At 40.9% G+C, this 18,825-nt stretch overlaps 1 protein-coding gene across 6 annotated transcripts in view; it reads left to right on the top strand.

The window, feature by feature from the left end:
• Positions 1-3,722: 3,722 nt before the first annotated feature.
• CPED1 (cadherin like and PC-esterase domain containing 1) overlaps positions 3,723-18,825 on the top strand; it is a 145,615-nt gene continuing 130,512 nt past the window's right edge. For 5 of the 6 annotated variants that reach the window (XR_005955466.1, XM_041471578.1, XM_041471581.1 and 2 more), the window contains exons 1-3: positions 3,729-3,862; positions 4,343-4,816; positions 17,168-17,354. Coding sequence is in view for 5 of the 6 variants with exons in the window: in XM_041471578.1 (XP_041327512.1) it covers positions 4,565-4,816; positions 17,168-17,354 (439 nt within the window). In the remaining variant the exon portion in view is untranslated. Of the gene's footprint in view, positions 3,863-4,342; positions 4,817-17,167; positions 17,355-18,825 lie in introns of all 6 variants that reach the window. The other variant, XM_041471579.1, reaches the window with a different exon arrangement.

An 18,825-nucleotide genomic window follows, 5' to 3' on the forward strand; every position in this document is an offset into this window, starting at 1 on the left:
TTGATTTTAACTTCAGTGGTATCAAATCTCCTAGTGTGCAGAACACTAATGTATTTTTCCTTTTTTCTTTATTTTGTTCTGTTCTTCCCCATTCACTGCCTATAATGGGACCACACGCAGGATTAAAGACACTACAAATCTAATTGCAGTCTGGAATGAATTTAAGGAGAAGTAAAAAAATCGGGGAGGGGGGGGCGTGGAGCTGAGCTGATTTTCTCCAACACAGCTTAACAAGAAGCTTTGCTTGAATATTTACAGTGCTACGGAGGCCTATTCTTCCTGAAGCTTTTAACTAATTTTTGAACTTAGTGAGAATTTATGGTCCTTGGCACAATTTTCAGCATATTAGAAAATAAAAATAAAGAGTTGAGCATAAGGAATGAAAATTGCATGTAGGTTTGCTCTGTGAAGATGACAGATGATTACAAGCACTTGAGTATCAGTTAATTTAGAAATTATCAGTTTGCACTTATTTTTCATGTGATCTCATTTATCACAGAAATGATTGCTAGGATGCTATGCTTTGAAATTTGAAACTTTCTCCACAAAAAGAGCAATCGTGAAAAGGTTTTTTTAGATGTATTTTGTTTTTGGCAGCCTCTCAATAGTGAAATTATTGATGCTAAATGGTTTTCTCATATCAAGACTTCATCTTATAAGCACTTCTATCTAGACTTAATTTATGGTTTATGTTAGATCTCTGAGTGAAGTTAAGCATGCATAAGACATATGTATTCAGCTGACCTTAAACTCCTGTTAACTTTCTGTGCCTAATATTTTTTTTTTGCTCCTGGCAATTATGTTTCCACGTTACTGTTTAGATCATGGAAATAATTTTACAGTGGTCACTAGCTTTCACCACTGAACAAACATGGAGACTCATGTAAAATGGAAGCTGTGTGTGTATGAGCTGACTTGCTTAAAACCCCAGTGAGATGATGAACAGTGAACATTACATGCCTGCACGGCACCCTGGCTAAGTCCTCTCAAATCCCAATCCCTGGGAATTTTTAGCAAGTCTTGCGACTTCCCTCTCACCTATTCTGTGTCAGGGTTGCTTTAAAACACTTTTAGTCTATTCCAGATGATGCAGATGGAACTGGGATTCTGTCTGCAAGCGCTGGAGATCACTTTTGACAGTCATGGCTTGCTGCTTTTGGCACAACCTTGCCTCATGCTGAGCAGGACAGTAGTTGGCTGCTGTAGGGAGCAGCCAGGCAAGAAGTCCTGAGTGAGAGGCAGAAACAGGAAGAGGTAAACAGACTAGAGAGCCCTTAATCCATGCAACGGGAGCAGCCACTGGAAGGAACAGGTCAGGGAAAATCAAACAGGAAGTCAATACTAAGTTTGTTTTGTATTTCAGAAAGAGGAGATTTATACCTTTCTGCTAGAAATCCTGAAACACACATATACCTATGAATATAAATACTTAGCTGGATAGTTATTATCTCACCAACAGTTATTTGAATATTATATACTGAATAATCTTTCTTGTGAATTTGAGACCCAGGAGGCCTGACACTTTATCCACTTATATCCTTTTCCTAAATGACTACTTAATGCCAGGGGAATTAGTCCCCATATGCAATACTCGTGACTTAATTTCTGAAGTGTCAGAATGGGGTCAGGTAAGCCAGTAGACATGTAAGCCCAGAAATGTAATGGGATCCTGATTAAAAAAATAAGAGGAATTGTGCTCATTGCACCCAAACTGTGACTGAGGAAAGTATTTACATCCTAAGAAATGGGCATTACATGCTATTGTCATGAAAAGAAAACACAAATTATAGAGAAAAATCAAGCTCACTCCTCAGAACATCTGGGGAAAGCAGATGGATGGAAGGCTGATTCCCAGGCATATACAGGAGGCAGAGTGATCCACCTGCTCTCTGCTGATAACTCCTTCATCTGTTGCCTGCTTCTCCTGAAGTCTTGGGATCCATGAACAGTTTTGGGGTTGCAGGAAGGATGAATTGACTCTGAGACACTGGGCAAAATGCAAGGATAAAGACTCCATTTAAATATCTGAAAGGGGAACATGATGTTGGGCTCGAGGGACAGCACAATTACTTGCTGTGCTGAAGGTAACTGAGGGAGCAGGGGGTGGGGACAGAGAAGATTACTTTATCCTAGTGTGGGATTCTCCAAGGAAGTATGAGCTCCACATTATGAAGCAATCATTAAGCCAAATCTTTATAAAATGGTTTTAATCAAGTCTTCTAGGAATAGCCCATAAAGCTCTGACTAACATACCATCACTAGGAATCTGAGAGAAGTTGAAAACCATTCAAATGCCACCCACACTGGTGGTTGTGGGCCCAGAAATCAGGGCATGCCAAAATCTGCAGGACAATACCTTATAACAATAAAGCAAGTCTCCTCTTTTGTTGATGATGTCACTGTGGCTCCCAGGTAGGCTGGAATCTGGAATTGTGTCTCTGCAATCCTCCTTTGAGTGTACCAGCTCCCTGAGTATCCCTCCTCATTGGATGGAAGAGACCTAACCCACACACAGCTGCAGGGAATGCCATGGTTTTCTGATGTCCTCTAGCCAGATTTGTTGGCTTGCTAGAGGTTTTGCAGCACAGGCTGGGTGGAGCAGCTGAGGATGTGAACTGCTGTGCTGGGAAGGAGGGAGCATAAGCAGCATGTCTCCAGAGAGCAAAGATGGGAGCTCTTCTGTGGCTTATAAGCATCTATCACTGCAGGGTACAGACAACTGGAGTAGTCTCTTCTTGCTCAGCATAACCCAGGAGTCTAATTTAGGCAACTACAATCCCAGACATAAAACTAAAATGCAGTGTGTGTGACCACTGAGGTCCTGCATGAGGTATTCAATCACTTTGATGGCATTTTTCTTTGTCTGCAAACTGATAGGTTTTGTTTGGGGGGAAAAAAAGGAATTTTAAAGCTGAGTAAAAATCAGTGCTTCAAAAAATATATAGTCTACCCTTCCTTGCTGTTTATAGGCCTCTAATTTGGTAGTGCTGCTGCAGCTGCCAAACTGTGTAGATTGGCTTAAAGTTATTGTAACAACATTCATTTCTTATATATGAGGCAGTGTAAGAAAACTGTCTTTTCAAAAATCATTACCTAAGTACGGAAGACAAAATAGATTACTTATAAGCAGATATTTTTAGCTAAAAGAACTTGATTATATTAGAAGTTCTGGTCTATAAATATAACAGAGTTTGTGAACTGTTCCCATCTGTCTCGTCCCTGTCCTGTGTCAGTAGGGGGAAGTAGTAACTAAGACCTTCTCTGGCTTAGATACTAAGCGCTTTCATCAGAGTATTTTTGTCCACCCTCCTTTCTCTCCCTCTTTTACATCAGCAAGAAGTTTTATTTATATTCTGCTATGAGATATTATATCTACTACGGAAAATTACTGACAACTGCTTTGTCAGTGATGCTTATGCCCAAGTAAATCTGCTTAGTTTACAACATTTTTTGTTAATCTGGATTAAAATACTGCAAGTGCTTCTCCCTGAAAGGTATTAATATTGTTTCAATTAGGCTAATCACTGTAACAGCAGTTTTCTAAAAATTGCAGTGATGGTGGCTTCGAGGCATGCAGCGTGAGCAAAGACACCTCTCATTCCCCATCCAGGCTTCAGGCTGTGTCTCCAAATCCTGTGCCTGCTCCGAGCAGAGCCAGTTTAGCTCCACCCTCTGAGCAGTCCAGCCCTTATTTATATGAAGTCTGTGGTCCAACTGGCTTCAGATGGTGTGTGTTATGTGCGTGTGCCTGCCTCCTGAGTGTGTGAGACGAGCTGGGATCATGAGCCAGGGTTGTTCCAAGTGGTTTTAATCAGCAGCCCATTAGAGGAGAACGGAAAACTTCAAACAGGGTAAGAACCAAGTAAGTAAACCTAACTTTGAACTTGCAATCTGGACAAAACAAATGCTAATTAAAATCTTCATAGTCTGTCAGTTTTCAGATAAATTATCACTTTTAGAGAGAAAGCTGTGCCTTCTAACAGGAAGAAGGAAATTTAAAAGGACTGGAATGAAGGAAACTGTAAAAACAAAGTGGGAATTGAGAATGCAAGAGAGAAAAAACAGCAAACGATTGTTCACAAAGTTGGTACACTCTCTTACTTTTTTCAGCTGTGGACAGGACATGTTAAGCTTTAACCTCTTGTTTTCTTGAATACTATTGTGTGGCTGAATAAGTAGTTCCTTTTGCAAAGGGGGTGAAGATTTCTGCTCCTCACCTGTCTGCTGGCAGGTTTGTTTTCCTGAGAGCATGGAATGGAATGGAAGAGCTCTCCACGGCTCCTTGCAGGATGCCCCATGGTGTGCTGCTGTTTGCTGCTCCTCACTTGTTGTTTTTTCACAGGTTGTTCCAGTAACTCCATGGGAAGGTGTTCCCCAAACCTCTGCTCCTCTGGAACTTGTGACTTCTTGCCTGGCACCAGAAAAACACTCAGCAGCAGCAATGGGAAAATTCATGCTAGTTTTGGGTGAAGTGTGCCTCTGACGTTTTTACCCTGGCAAGACGTGGCTACTTGGACTGCATCTGCAATGTGGCAAAGGGCAAAGTGAGGTCGGCAAAGAGGCCATGGTGTGTGGGCAAGTCCCCAGATGCCGCAGGCTTTGTCGCCCTCGTCCCTTCCTTCTGGCCTTAGTGGTGGCCCTCTGTCTGTTCTGCCAGACCCTGACTCCTCTCATGACCAGCAGCATCCTTTCAGCAGTTGTTAATGGGATTGCACCCAACAAACTGGCTAAAACACAGCGAGGAAGATACAAGGAGGTCTCCCCAAGCACCATTCACTGCTTCCTCCCTGGCAGCAATTCAGAGACAGTGAAAAAGGTAAGTCAGCTGGAGCAGAGTGCTGAGCAATAATTAGCAAAGCGAGGGATAGCAAGTCTGGCAGGATCATCTGAGTCCAGCTAAAATTAGCCTAAGCTTGGAAGTCTGGGATCTGTATACAAACAAATGGGTGATCTAATGACAGCAGCATATGCACAAGCATATTTCCATTACCAGCTCTTCAGTGTGCTGTTATTAACACAGGAATCCTGAAATCTCCAACTTAAATATGGCATTGCTCGGTGACTCCAGGAAGATTTCAGTTTGCTGCACAGACCATGCTTTATTTTGGCTTTGGGAATTGGTTTAGAGGCTTTACAGTACAGGCACGTAAATCAGGAGCCAGTGGGGTTTCATGGAAGTGACTGAGGTTGTTAATTGGCACGGGGACTGCAACTGCCCTGTATTAAAGTTATCTGCTTGTCAGCTCTGAACTTTACTGGGATTCTTCTGAGAAGCTGAATTTAACTGCATTTGAGAAATAAAAGTTAAATTCAGCATCTCAAATGCAAAACTGCATTTGAGTAATAAAAGTAGATTTTCAAATCACACTGTATACTTTGGAATCTTTGTCTCACAAATTTTACTTTGTCCATAGGTTACCTGACGTCATGTTTATTTTGTATAGAGTTCCTAAGATGGGTGTTAAAACCTAACAAATGGAGACACTGTTACTTTTGTTGGAATATGTAGTTTGTTAAATGGTCTCCAGAATGAGTAGTTATTTTTACTCTGGAATGTGATCAGTACTAGCACAAATGTTTCAGGTTTCCTTGAGTCCTACAGAGGAGCTGCTAACAGTGCAGCAGATAATTTCACAGCGTGCTATCATTATGCTAACATTTTCTATACAACTTTTGCAGAACTGTAAAAAAATTGTGACCTCACAAATTATGGACAGCAACCACATAAAGCAGTTCAAATATTAAAAAAAAAAAAAAAAAAAGTACCAGGCTGCTTCTTTGATTAGACAGAGTTCATAGTCTAAAAGGTCAGTAATATTGATTTTAGGAGAGCAGTTGTAAAGTGCATCTTCTGCAACAATCAAAAACAGATATGGGGAATAACTGTGGCATGAGCTCTTTAACCTTAACTCTTAAACTACTGAGTGTTTTTCTTAGAGCACATGCTGCATTTGTCATAATTTTACATTTTAATGACCTTTTAGTACACTAGGAACCCAGATTCACATCTGATCTGCAATATGACATAAATAATTACAGCTTAAAGGGAAACAAGCACAGCTGACATGCAGGTTGTATTGTTTTATGTCTATAGAAACAGTCCATTCCTTTTTACTCACTGCTGTTGTAATGGCAAAGAACATTTCATACCTTGGGCTACTTAATGTCTGCAAGAACTGGTGAAATAATGGCAAAGTTTTGCTAGTATGCTGCTTGGCTGAAAATATATGTAGTGTCTTCATTTGCAAATTGCCTGAGAAAAAATGCAGATTGACATCCAACTTGGTGTGCTGGCCAATTGAAATGAGAAGAAAGCTTTTGTTTTTACAACATGCTGTACTTACTCCTCTCCAGCATATGTGGTTGAATGTAACTATGACATGCACATTCTGGAGCTGTAGTACAGATGTAGGTACATTAACCCTTACAGATAAGTTTTCCAGGGCTGTGCTACCTTAACACATTCCTTTTCAAGTTCTTAAGACCACCCATAGCTGGCTCCCTGTTTGTCTTGAATTCTTCCTCTAGAGCATGATGAACAAAATGTCTTGCACATGTTGGGATGTTACTCTAAGTTGCTCTCTGTTTCTCAACTTTCTCTGCTGGTTGTGTGGGCTGAATAATAATCTCAGAGAATAGAAAAGACAAACCTCACCAAAAATCTCTACTACTTTGCTTTGAAAGTGTGTTCTTCAACTGTGTGTTTTCATCCACTGCTTATTCAAATAGCTGAACTGTTATCTGGCTTGATTTTATTGGGCACTCAGTAACATCTAAGACAGATGTCACTGTTGAAACTTTACACTGTTTTATTTTACAGTCATGTGCCCACTGAGGGGAGCTAGTTTGGAAACAAGTTTTCATTAAAGTGCTGGTTAAAATGTTCATGTATGAACCTGGAAAAATACTTTAAAATATAGTTATTCACACTTGTAATTAACTAGTCATACATGTATTCTTATTCAATAAATAGTCCAGCAAGAAAATTTAAATGCATTAAAAAGAATCTATTATACAGTTAAACAGTGACTTAAAGCAAACACTGCCACATGTCTTATGAAATCAAAGTTCATGAATAAATTTTAAGGAAAACAAGACCCTGCTGGAGATAGTGTTTTTTAGGTAGCACATAGTGTTTAGGGGTTTTGAGTGATAGCATGTCACACCGCAGATTCTCTTCTGCATAGGGGCAGGTTTTGTTCTTGCTTCCTCCAGAAAAACAATTAGTACTGTGAGCCTGTTGTAAGAATTTGGTTCTGATTGTTATCACAGGGGGAAAATCCCCTTCCAAAATCTAATAATTTCTTCATTCAGAGTATGCATAGAACTAAGTGCCTCAAAAAAAACCCCACAAAACCAAACCAAACAAAAAACCCTGGCATCTTTTATGAGCCATTTGTGGAAAGCAAAGAAAGAGATCTTAGGAAAAGTCTAGCTTTGCCAGTGTATTTCTGATACCAACGTTCACCTCATTTTGAAGACTTACAGACAGGTGTGGAAGAAGCATGGGGATGGACATTGTCAATTACATCTGTAAATGTGTCATCGAGGATGCTCTGGGATGGAGCACTTCCTGTTGGGCACATAGTGCAAGCTGTCTTTTTTAAATTGCAAAAATGCAGATTTCATTCATAGCCTGGAAAACCAGGCAGAGTGCATAGTACTCCTCGCTCTGGTATCACACAGTTTTAAAAGCTGCCAGAGATCTTGTCCTGAAGCTTTAAATTCACAGGAACAGAGGTCAACATTTTCTAGTACAAAATTAAATGTTAATATCGGAAGCATGAAAAATAAAGGCTTATTTCTGATTCTCCAGCATTAAGGCAGTGGAGAGTGACATCACATCTAGCAGAAAGCTGTCTGCAGGTTTAGCAGGGCAGGAATGATGAAATATTTGTGAATATATAGTAAGGAGAAGAGCTGGTGCTGTAGCATCAAAACTGGAATAGGTATCAACAACAACAAAAATAATTAAAAAAAAGAAAGCCCATACTAGCCCTCTGTGTGGTTTTTCTGGCATGGTATTGTGCCAGAAATAGTTCTGGCACCAGCCAGCTAGCTCTAATACTGTTACGCTTATCTTAAGAAATTTAACTCTGCTTCTTAGCCAGTTTTGAGAAGAACTAATTATCTGGTTAAGCTGTGCTTCCACTCACAGAATTAATTCAGCCAGAGGCAATTTAGATGTCTCTGCACACAAGTAATTTTGCCCAGGCAGATGCTGTACCACTGCTGGGTAGAAGGAATTCAGACTGTACTGCTTTTAGGAGGGCAGATACCTGGTGTTCAGTTGCTTTCCCAGTCAGAGAGGACCCAAAAACACTTCTTTTCTTTTTTTTTTTTTTTTTTTTTTTTTTTTTTTTTTTTTTCTTAAAACGTCTAATTCCCAAGCCATTAAGCTTTACATCCAGGCTCAAATTGTGAGCCTGGTTCACCATATTGGCAATGGGAATTTCTGTTTGGTCCTGGAAAGCAAGCTTCTTTCTTTTCCTTATTTCTTCCACAGATGGAGAAAAAGGAGGAGGAAAATATTAATGACCTCTTATAGTTATTACTCCTGTGATGGGCACTTTTTTGGGCATACTAGCTTTCCAGCCATTGTGAATGTATTTAAACAAAAAACAAGGATATTCCCATTTTAAATTGGGTTCTGAAGGAGATTATTTAATGGATACTCATCAGACTTTTGCTTCACATCCCCTGGCCATTTGGGCCAGCTGAGAACAAGAAAACAGAGAAGATACACAGCTGATTATATGAGAACTTGATGAGTGGGTTAGGCTGGCATCCAAATAAATTAAATACCACAGGTGTGTCAAAAAGCTGTATTCCTTTCAAGGCCCTGAACCTGCTACTTAAGTTTTGTGTAAAAGATGTATATCAAAGAGGAACTATACTGAAGTGAGCAAACAGCAAAGATAAGAAAAGGCTTTTTATGGCTTCATTCTGAACAAACAGGATAGAATATCATTTCCTAGGAGTGGACAGTACGAAAGGTTCAAGATCATGACAGCCTGATGTGGCCGTATCTCAAAGATACTATGTAGAAAAAGAAGGGGAAGAAAAAGTAAAAACATTATGGTTTAGTCTTCACCAACATCTAGAGGAAGATCCAGTTGAACATCTTGCATGGGTTACTGGGCCAGGCATCTATATTTGAAAATTGACAGCGAAATTACTGAAAAGCTGAGAAAATGTTACTAGAACATTAGATCACTGAACATCCAGAGTGGAATTATCCTCTCTTTACTTGAGTGCTCCACTCTGTCAGAGGCAGAAAGCTGAACTTCACAGTCAGTGGAAATCAGATTGTAAGTAATACAAAATTCATCATGAAGTAATGCAGACATTAAAAACAATTCTAATGAATTTCATCCTCTAAAGACACATCTCCTTTTCTATTGATTTTTTTTTAATGGAATATGTCCACTTCAGACAGAATAAGCAAGCAACAAAGGAGATAGGAGCAGAGACTGTTATGGAAGAAGGCATGGGGAAAGGAAACAGATGTAGGAGAGTAGGGAACTACAGCTGCAAAGTAATAGTAACCTAAAAGTACAGAACAGATTGTGTACAGAGATGGTTGATTTTGTGCAAGGGAAGAGAAAGGAAGTGTAAAGAAAAGAAGACAAAGCTAATGAGAACTTTTGAAATGTAAATATCTGAAAGAGGAAAATTGAAGCTGGATAGAATGAGAAGAGATGATTTTTGCTATTACGCAGAATGGAGTGTGGTGAGAGCTCTGGATAGACAAGATTGCATTATGCATAATACAGTTTGATCCATTTTTAAGGTTTGGTACATTTTTAAATAAATTTAACTTAAAAGCTATTTTGTAGAATAAGTAGGGGAATGAGAACTTCTCACAAAAGAACAAAGAGCTCTGCTAGTATGAAACCTGTTGCAACTAGAAAGCAATCAACATAGGAGGGTATGGTATCAGCGGTATAGCGACTGATTTCCTTGGAATGATACCACGTTCACATTGCCCCTATGAAAGCAGGACATTTGTTTTCCCCTTTTGTAATGTAAAATGAAATGGCACGAAGGAAACAACTATTTTTACTGAGCAGACAGCTAGAGATATTCTGGTGATAAAGGGCACAGCTATTGTGGTAGCAGTCAGGAAAAACGGGCAGGGTGGAGGCTTTGCAGGAAGGGAACTTTGAGAAAGACACATGAGGAGCAAATGGAGGCAGAATCTCACTTCTATACTTCACTGAAACTTCCTCCAAAACGAGGTGTTGTATTGGCTCATTGTCTGTTCTCAAGACAGGGCCGTTGGTACCATGTACTACATGCTGGCATAAAGCAAAAAGCATTTTGATAAAATAGCTCTGTACTTACTGCTCAGCATTGGTGATGACTGTGCAAATAACTCCAGTGTTGCTCTTGGATTTATAATATCACCAGAAGACAGCCATCAAAGTAATGCCAATAATGTAATTGCTTGATCTGTATTTATCCAACAAACAATTCAAAGCAGAACTACATTCCAGCCATTTCATTCTACAACCCAGTCCTTTCTGATTAGGAAATTCAACAGAACATAATGCAAACACGTTTAAATATCCTCCAGAAAGTGAAACAGGAAATTAACTTCTCTCTTACTTCTTGAAAGTGATGCAGCTATGCACACTTTAAAATATAATGGTAGTATGAACAACTTACTATTTCTATGAACTCTTATGCAAACACAAAAAGGAATTTAGAAGTCACATTTGGAGCTAATAAACATCTTCATAGTCCCATAAATGAGGGGCTTGGGGCATTAGAACCACATGCTAAGTTTTTATTATCACTCTTCTTCTTGATGCTGTTCAATAATAGTGCAATATTTTCTGGGAGTCCCATTCATGTATTTTTTGTAATGTTGTTCTCCTAGGTGGTATTTAGTAGCAAAAGTAGATGCTGACTTCCTTTGCTAGCTAAATGGGAATTTAAGCTGTTCACTGCCTGTGAATATTGCTAATAGTGCTGGCCTTGTTTTTATAAGGCCGGTTTTCCTTTGTGGTATTTTTGTTGCACTCTGCTTTCATGCAAAGGCCTTTTGGTTTGTACAGTGGCTCATCTCTTTTGCAGCTGCTCAGTACCTGCAGGGAGAAGTGGGGTTAAAGTAAGCTGTAGTCAAGTCACTTGAAGCTACTGGACCAAGTCTCTGACAGTCTTGGCTAGCTCAGTGTGAAAAGTGGCTGCTTGTACTCAGCACAAGCTAATGTGGGACTAATGACACCAGAGCTGGGTAGCTGAAAAGATGATTCAGTGTTTTTGAGTTCTTTCCTGAGAGAAGCTTAGGCTGTCATGAGTAGGGTCATTATGTTAGGATGGAGAATTTTGTTTCTGCAGTTGAAGTGATGGTCAGTGAAATTCTATGGCAACAGTTCAAACTGTATATTTGCTTCTTTTCCAGGCATAGACAATGCATCAATATTTATGGAATTATGTAATATTCTTGGAATTTGAATGAGCTGCCAAGGAACTGTTTTGCTCTCTTCAACTTGAAATATCTTCACTATTTTCTTCTTGGCCAAAACAAAAACAGTAATTATACATCATAAGATTCAGTTACTGACCAAATTCTAGATTTTTGGAGCAACCCAGAAATTCTGTACAATAGAGGAAATCTTCAGAGACTAGTAGAATCAATTATATCCTTATACATCCATAACCTAGAATTGGATATACCAGTTTCAAGGGAAATGTCAAAACATTTTCTTTTTAATAGAGAACTTCACAGCTCCCTGGAAGTTGCAGACAGACTGAACTAAGAATTGCAACTCTGAAAATGGATGTCTATTTTCAGTTCCAAAAGGATGGTTACATAATTTTTCAGCTTTTATGTTATATAAACTGGGCCTTTTATCTTGTTTGTTAAGACATCAAAGGAGTATACATTTGACACAATTTAAAAAAAAATCTTTAATAAATTTTAATGGAGCTCAATTTGTTTTCTTTTGTGTTTTTCATGTTATTCTGTAAAGTGAAAACAAAATTACAAAATTCATTTTTATGCATTTTTATTTACTTTACAGCCCATTCTGGTTTGTATGGACCAGTTGTTCAGGCTGTGGATCATCTGTGTAACAGCCAATTGCCCTAAAATGAGGTCAGTGACTCAGCTAAGTGCAGTATTTTGTAAGCTGCAAGAGCATGTATATCATGTCAAAGCTGACACAGGTCTCATCCAAAATCACATGGGAAATCTCAGCCTTGCTGTAAAGCCTCATTAATTTCTGTGGAGACAAACACACCATTTTCTCGGTATGACATGGGCTGCAGATGTTCTTGGAAATCCCTTTCATGTAAGACACATTGAATCTGTCATTAACTGACCTCCTAATAGTCTGAGTCTTCAAACTGAGGAAGAGCTAAAAAAATTGTCAGGACATGGGAATATTTGACCATTTACCAATTATTCTCAAATTTTTAAAATGTTATGAACCCTTATTTTTTGTGTGTGTCTGAGTCTGTCGTACATTAAAATCACAGGAATGCAAAAAAATTCAGAACCATAAATAGTGGAAATATGTGAACAGCTTATTTTCGTCTATTGTATGCTGCTTCTCTTGTACTAGCTCTCTGCCCAGACCTCATTTTTATGATTGAGAAACATTTTATGAAAACCAGCAGACTCTTTAAATATATAAACATGACTGTTATTGGTATAATACTGGAAATTCTGAAAAACATCTAGTAGTAACTAAATCAGCATGTCCAGTGATGCAAGGCATCTTGCATAAAGCTTTGGAAAAAGGCATGGAATCACTTGCTACAAGCATGCAGTTGGCCAGATTTAAAAAAAAAAAAAAAAAAATCAGTGTAGCTGACAACCCACCCTACACTGCACTGCCTTGGCAAACAAACAGAGAGGACACATTGCATGTATAACCTGGACTGCAAATAGCTATGAAAGAATAGGGCAGAGAAAATAAATTTGGCAATGCTAAGCATGGACCTCAAGCAAGTGCCCTAAAAGGTGTGGAGATACTTCATATTATTAAATAGTACCAGATTAGACATCAGGTCAAGCTGTTAAATTTAGGCTGCTGAATTGCTTCTATGTCCCAGAGACGCCGTTGCGGCTCTTCGGGAGGCTGCAGGATAAAAGGGCCGGGACCCAGGGCCGGGCGGTGGGCAGGGGGCTGGGGCACAGGTGGGTGTGTGTCCCTGCTCGGTCCCTCCGAGCCCTGCGGCAGCAGGCTTCGGACTGCAGCAGCCTCAGCGGCTTCTGCGTGTCTCCGGAGTGAGTGCCGCAAGAAAAGCCCCCGGAGAAGCCGGTGCTGTGCTCTGTCTGAGGGCTGTCCGTGAGGGCTGTCCGTGAGGGCGTTCGCAAGCCCTCTGATCACCCAGCGCGGGGACGGCGCCCGGTGGGAGCCGGACGCTGCGCGGGCCCCATGGAGCCACTCCGGGCCATTTCCTTTGTGTTTTGTGGAAATGACCCAGGTCACTGCCGCTGCCTGAACTTCCTCTTTTTTTTTTTTTTTTTTTTTTCTCCTCTCCTATGCTGCTATAAGTGTTCTGTTGAATATTCGCCACTGCCAAACCAGAGCGTTGTAAACAGTGCAGCCCTTCCCCAGAGACCTGAGGAAGATGCCTTCTGCATCAAGGCTGACACCGAGGCGGGATCTTCCCTGGCATATCCCGCTGCAGGCGGGCGGGCAGAGCCCCTGGGGACACCTCGGGGCTGGTTGGTCCCTGTCCCCTGTGCCTCGTCCCTCGGGTCCGGAGGGCACCGGGGCCAAGGCCTGTTGCAGCAGATGTGCCAGTGGAGGATGCTGTCCCCGGAGTATTGGCCGCAGGGGAATGGAGCCATTGCTGGTGCTTGGCATCACCATCGTGGCAAACATCTCTTAATGTTTGAAGCAAAATACTTCAGAGGTGACACTGCGGGAGGCTTTGCTTCCACGAAGAAAGGTGTGTTTTCGTGGCATAATAGATGTGTGGTAATTGTTAGTGAGGGTGGGGGCAGGCAAAGTGGCGCCACATTCAGGGCAGGACCCTCGCCCCAGGTGGCGCGGGAGGGAGGGACGGCAGCGGGAGAAGCCATAATCGCCAGCAGGAATGGAACGGGAGCAGAGACATGTCCCGGTCTGCAGTCCCTCCGTACTCCCCACATGTCCTCAGCTCACCCGGCAGCGCTGGCCCCTGCAGCACACGTGGGATGGAAAATGGAATTTTCTTGCAAAATAAAGCAAGAGGAGTCTCTATCTTCTGGGTTTCTTCCACGTGAAATGGAAAGTAGGAAGTATTTGGCTGGAATGCCTAGAAGAGAAGGGAGAGAGAGCACAAGAGGGGGCTGGGACAAGGGTTGGATTTAGGAACAGGGAGGGAGGGAGGGAAATGGAGAGGAAGGGCTGCCAGCAGCTGCTGGCGCTGCAAGAGAACAGGAAATAGAGGAGATAAGAGGAGAGGAAGGAGGGGCAAAGGCAGAACGGGACAAGAGTGACGTTGCTGTGGTGGGCAAGAGCCATCTGAGACTCGAACACTGTGCTTTAAAAATTCTGGGATGTCAGGAACGCTGTCAAACAGGTGACCTGACACAGTTCCGATGACTTCACCCTGTGCTATGTGTGCTTACTCTGGCCAGCAAGTGATCAACCTTTACTTGAATATCTCAGTTTCTAAACTAGTTTTGGGTTGCACATTTAGCAGGTATATGTGGAAGACTCCGATAGTGTTGTATTGAGATTTTTTCAGGGTCCCTTCATCAATAATTCTGGCGCTTTCCATGGGCAATGACTGCTCTGGAGCAAAAGAACATTTGTTGTTAGAAGCAAAGGGCTCTGAAATAGTTTGTGCTCTTTACTGCTGCAGAAAAGCTTATACTTCAGCCAAGCACAATATAAAACTGCATCCCACACTCAGGGGATACACTGCTGAGAAGAGTGACTTTAGCACTAGATCCCAGGCCTGTAAACAACTGGACACATCTTGAATGATATTTATTTGTATAAAAGTATCTGTCTTTTTTCAGTCTAGTCTACTGTGCAAAAAATTGTTTGTGTAGTGCTTCCTATTTCCAGTGATAGGCTTACTAAAATAAGGAGTTATGAAAAAAAAACCCTTAATTTTTAAACTGCTGACAACTGTCAGGTTGAAATTCACAGACTTGCACAGAACTAATTTAATGTCCTGAATTTAATCACTGCTGGTATGTTTCAATCCTAAAGACAAATATATTTCACCAAAATAAAGTCTTGGTTTTTAATGGTGTTTTTATTCCCACACCAAGCATCCTATTTTTATTCTTTATTTTATTGAGGTTTGAACAGCAAGGTTTTTTTTGGTGGGGAGCTACTAGGGTGGCTTCTGTGAGAAGCTGCCAGGAGCTTCCCCATCCCCCATGTCCCGCACAGTCAATGCCAGCCAGCTCCAAGACAGACCTGCCACTGGCCAAGGTTGAGCCCATCAGTGATGGTGGTAGCAACTCTAGAATAACAGATATAAAAAGGGGGGAAAGCGATTGTGCAACTGCAACCCAGAGAGAGGAGTGAGGATGTATGAGAGGAGGAACTTTGCAGACAGCAGGTCAGTGAAGGAAGAGGGGGAAGAAGTGCTTCAGGCACATTCTGCAGGAGAGTTACCTGCAGAATGTGACGAAGACTGTGGTGGGCAGGCTGTCCCCTGCAGTCCACAGAGGTCTGCAGTGGAGTAGAGATCCGCCAGCAGGCCATGGAGTACCCATTCTGGAGCAGTCTGTTCCTGAAGGACTGGGTCCAGCTGAAGAGGTCCAGTTTGAAGAATTGCAGCCTGTAGGAAGAACTCATGTTGGAGAAATTCATGAAGGACTGTCTCCAATGGGAGGCACCCCACACTGAAGCAAGGGAAGAGTGTGAGGAGTCCTCCTGCTGAGGAGGAAGGAGCAGCATAGACAATGTGTGATGAACTTACCAAGCCCCAGTCCCAGCGCCCCTTCTCCACTAAGGGAGAGATAGAGAGTTTGGGAGGGAAGTTGAACCTGGGAAGAAAGGAGGGGTGGGGGAATGGTGTATTGGTTCTATTTCTGATTATCTCACTCTAATTCCATTTGTTATCTAACAAATCTGTTTCCCCAAGCTGCATCTGTTTTGCCTGTGACAGTAATCAATGAATGATCTCTCCCTATTTTGATCTCTACCCACAAGACTTTCAGTGTATTTTTCCCTTTGTCCAGTTGGAAAGGGGAGTGGTAGGGTGGCTTTGGTGGGCATGTGGTTTCCAGACAGGGTTAACCTGCCACATTTATTTAAGACATAAAATATCCCACTTACCCAAAGATCTGATGGGAACAGCCCAGTGATTTGCCCTTTTCAGAAATTAATGTTATGTTTGCACTATGACTATATGACCAAAAACTATGTGTGTTTGGGCTGACTATTTTTAATTTTTTTTCTTTTAAGAAGCTCATACCCCAGGCTAGATATAGAGGAAGGGTTTTCTCTAGATGCCATTGTCTCTAGGCACTATATGGGAAGACAGTAAGCAGTAGATAATCCCAAGTGTTCCTGGAGATTCATTGGAGACATCAGTTACCTTTCCACTTGCTGTTATATATAATTCTCTCTGCCAGACCTCCTATGGCCTAGATGGTGTTAGACTAATAAGGCAATAAAGGATTGACAAGGTTACATTTAACTTTCTAGAGCACAGTAATCTCCAGTTCTGTTTAGGATTCCTGTGTATGATTTTACCCCAGTACTCCTATTATTTTTCTTAATAACGCTGCATAGCAAAACTCAGATGCCTGCACTTACCATCTGTATAGGAGCCGCATTCCTTGGAACAGTTCACATGACACCTCCCAAGACCTCTCTTTTCAGGTGACCACAGTCAAAGTCAGATAGTAATTGCTGTTACCAGCTCACCAGAGCAGCCCAGATTTCAGGAAAACTTGTTTCCACCATGGGAAGAATATGGTTTAAAGATCCTTGAGTCCTTGAAAGTCCAGAGCTTTCAAACCTTTATAGTATCGGTTCAAAATGAAGGTAGAAAAAATGGAGAGGCAGACAAAATAGAATTTGTGGTCCAAAGTCCCTGATATAAAGTGAATTCTTAATTATGCTAGAACTATTTTCACTGTTGCCACAGTAAGTTACAGATGTGTTTTGTGAAAAACAACAACCATATTTTGTACTGCTAAAGAATGGCCTATCTTACCATCATTGTCTTTGCACTGTGTTTGCTGTAGATCGATGCCTCCATTCTCCAGCACTTTGGAAGCCAGACGAGAAGAGCAGTTCTCTATGCACCTCCTGCTCACCATGAAACTGACCGTCAGCTCTGTCAGCGCATCCTGGCAAAACATGGATATACGGTCACAGTCCTTGAAAGCAGGGGACTTGTGGAAGAGCTGAGGCATGAGGGCGCTTATCACGGTAAGAATAATTGCACTTAGTTAACATGTTAATTAATAAGTGCGGTCACTAAACGTAGAATTGATCCAGTGTTCTTCAACAAACATAAAGCATAAAAACTCTGATAAAAGTAATGATAGAAGCCAAATTCTAGCCCTTCTCAGATGTGTGGATAATTTTCCACAGTTAGGTGATTCTTCCACTAGCTATATCCTTTTTTAAAAAATGCAGCAGAGTAGTTCATCATAGTCTTGGCAATTAAATCAGATCAGTTTGGTTCCTGATGACTTCTCATACCAACTTCATCAACATAACTGAGGGATTTTCAATAGAATGTTTCATAACAAAACACATACCTGCTACATTTTCTACCTTATCCTTTTCTCTCCTAACGAAAACTTGTTTGTGTGAAGGTTATTTTTTCCTCTAGTAATGTTTTGATTGTTCTGTAAATTTGTTAAAGAACACAATATAGAACAAGTACATTTTGCACTTGATGCTGAATCTGGGATAGATTACTGTTGGTTCTTAGTTCCTCTTGAAATTTGATCCACACTTCAAGCAGTCTACTGAAGAATCCTGATCTCTTGCACAAAGGACTGTAGCTTTATTGTGTAGAGTTACACTGTGCTTGATAGAGAAGATTGGGCACCGATTAGATTTGTGATGGCCATGTTTGAGTATTCCCAGAGGTATGAACTGAAACTGTGATGCCAATTTGGTCTTGGAAGTCAATTCAGGAAATGGAAGGCTTTGAAAAAAATATACAGGCTACTATTCTGCCAGAAGAAAAATGGTGTAGTTTGATATTTCTTGTGCTAAAGGGTGTACTCTTTGCATCATTCAGGCTTGGGATATACTTCTGGAGCTAACAGAGTGCTCCGGTTGGCTTTGAGTTTTAACCAAACCAGATAATTTCATAGATTAAAACTACAGTTACTTAGCATGCTTGAGATTGCTCAAAATTCCATCACTAATTTCAAGTTTCTCTAAGAAACTTTCTTGAAAATGAAGTACATGTGGTTTTCTTTGACAGGCTGTATCAAGAAGTAGTAAATTGTCTTCATCTCACTCTTACTTTAGTCTAGTTTTTTAGTCACCTTTCAGCCGCTTCTTGCCTTGAGTTCTTTCCATCTCAGAGTGACAAGACACACCATGTCTTGCAGGCTTTGCTAATATCAGATGGACTGCAGGGGAAAGTCAGTATCTCTGGGTTCCGTGTGTACCATCTCTGTGAAATACTTTTATTTCAAATGGCCAAGGAAGTGGGTATGCCAAATTCAGCTGCAACTTATTATAAAAAAAAAAAGAAAAAAACCCACTGCACTAGATTTTCCTACATGCTGAATTCAGATTGACGTTCTCCTGTACAGTTTTCACACTCCAAATACTGCCTCTGCAGAAATGAGCTTAACTGTGGATATTTATACTTTACAGGCCAGAATCAGTACTTCCTGTAGTGTTTTTCCAGTAATAATAATAAAAAAAAATA

Source organism: Pyrgilauda ruficollis, unplaced genomic scaffold, assembly GCF_017590135.1.
Source record: "Pyrgilauda ruficollis isolate IOZ18807 unplaced genomic scaffold, ASM1759013v1 scaffold27, whole genome shotgun sequence".
Taxonomy (NCBI): domain Eukaryota; kingdom Metazoa; phylum Chordata; class Aves; order Passeriformes; family Passeridae; genus Pyrgilauda; species Pyrgilauda ruficollis.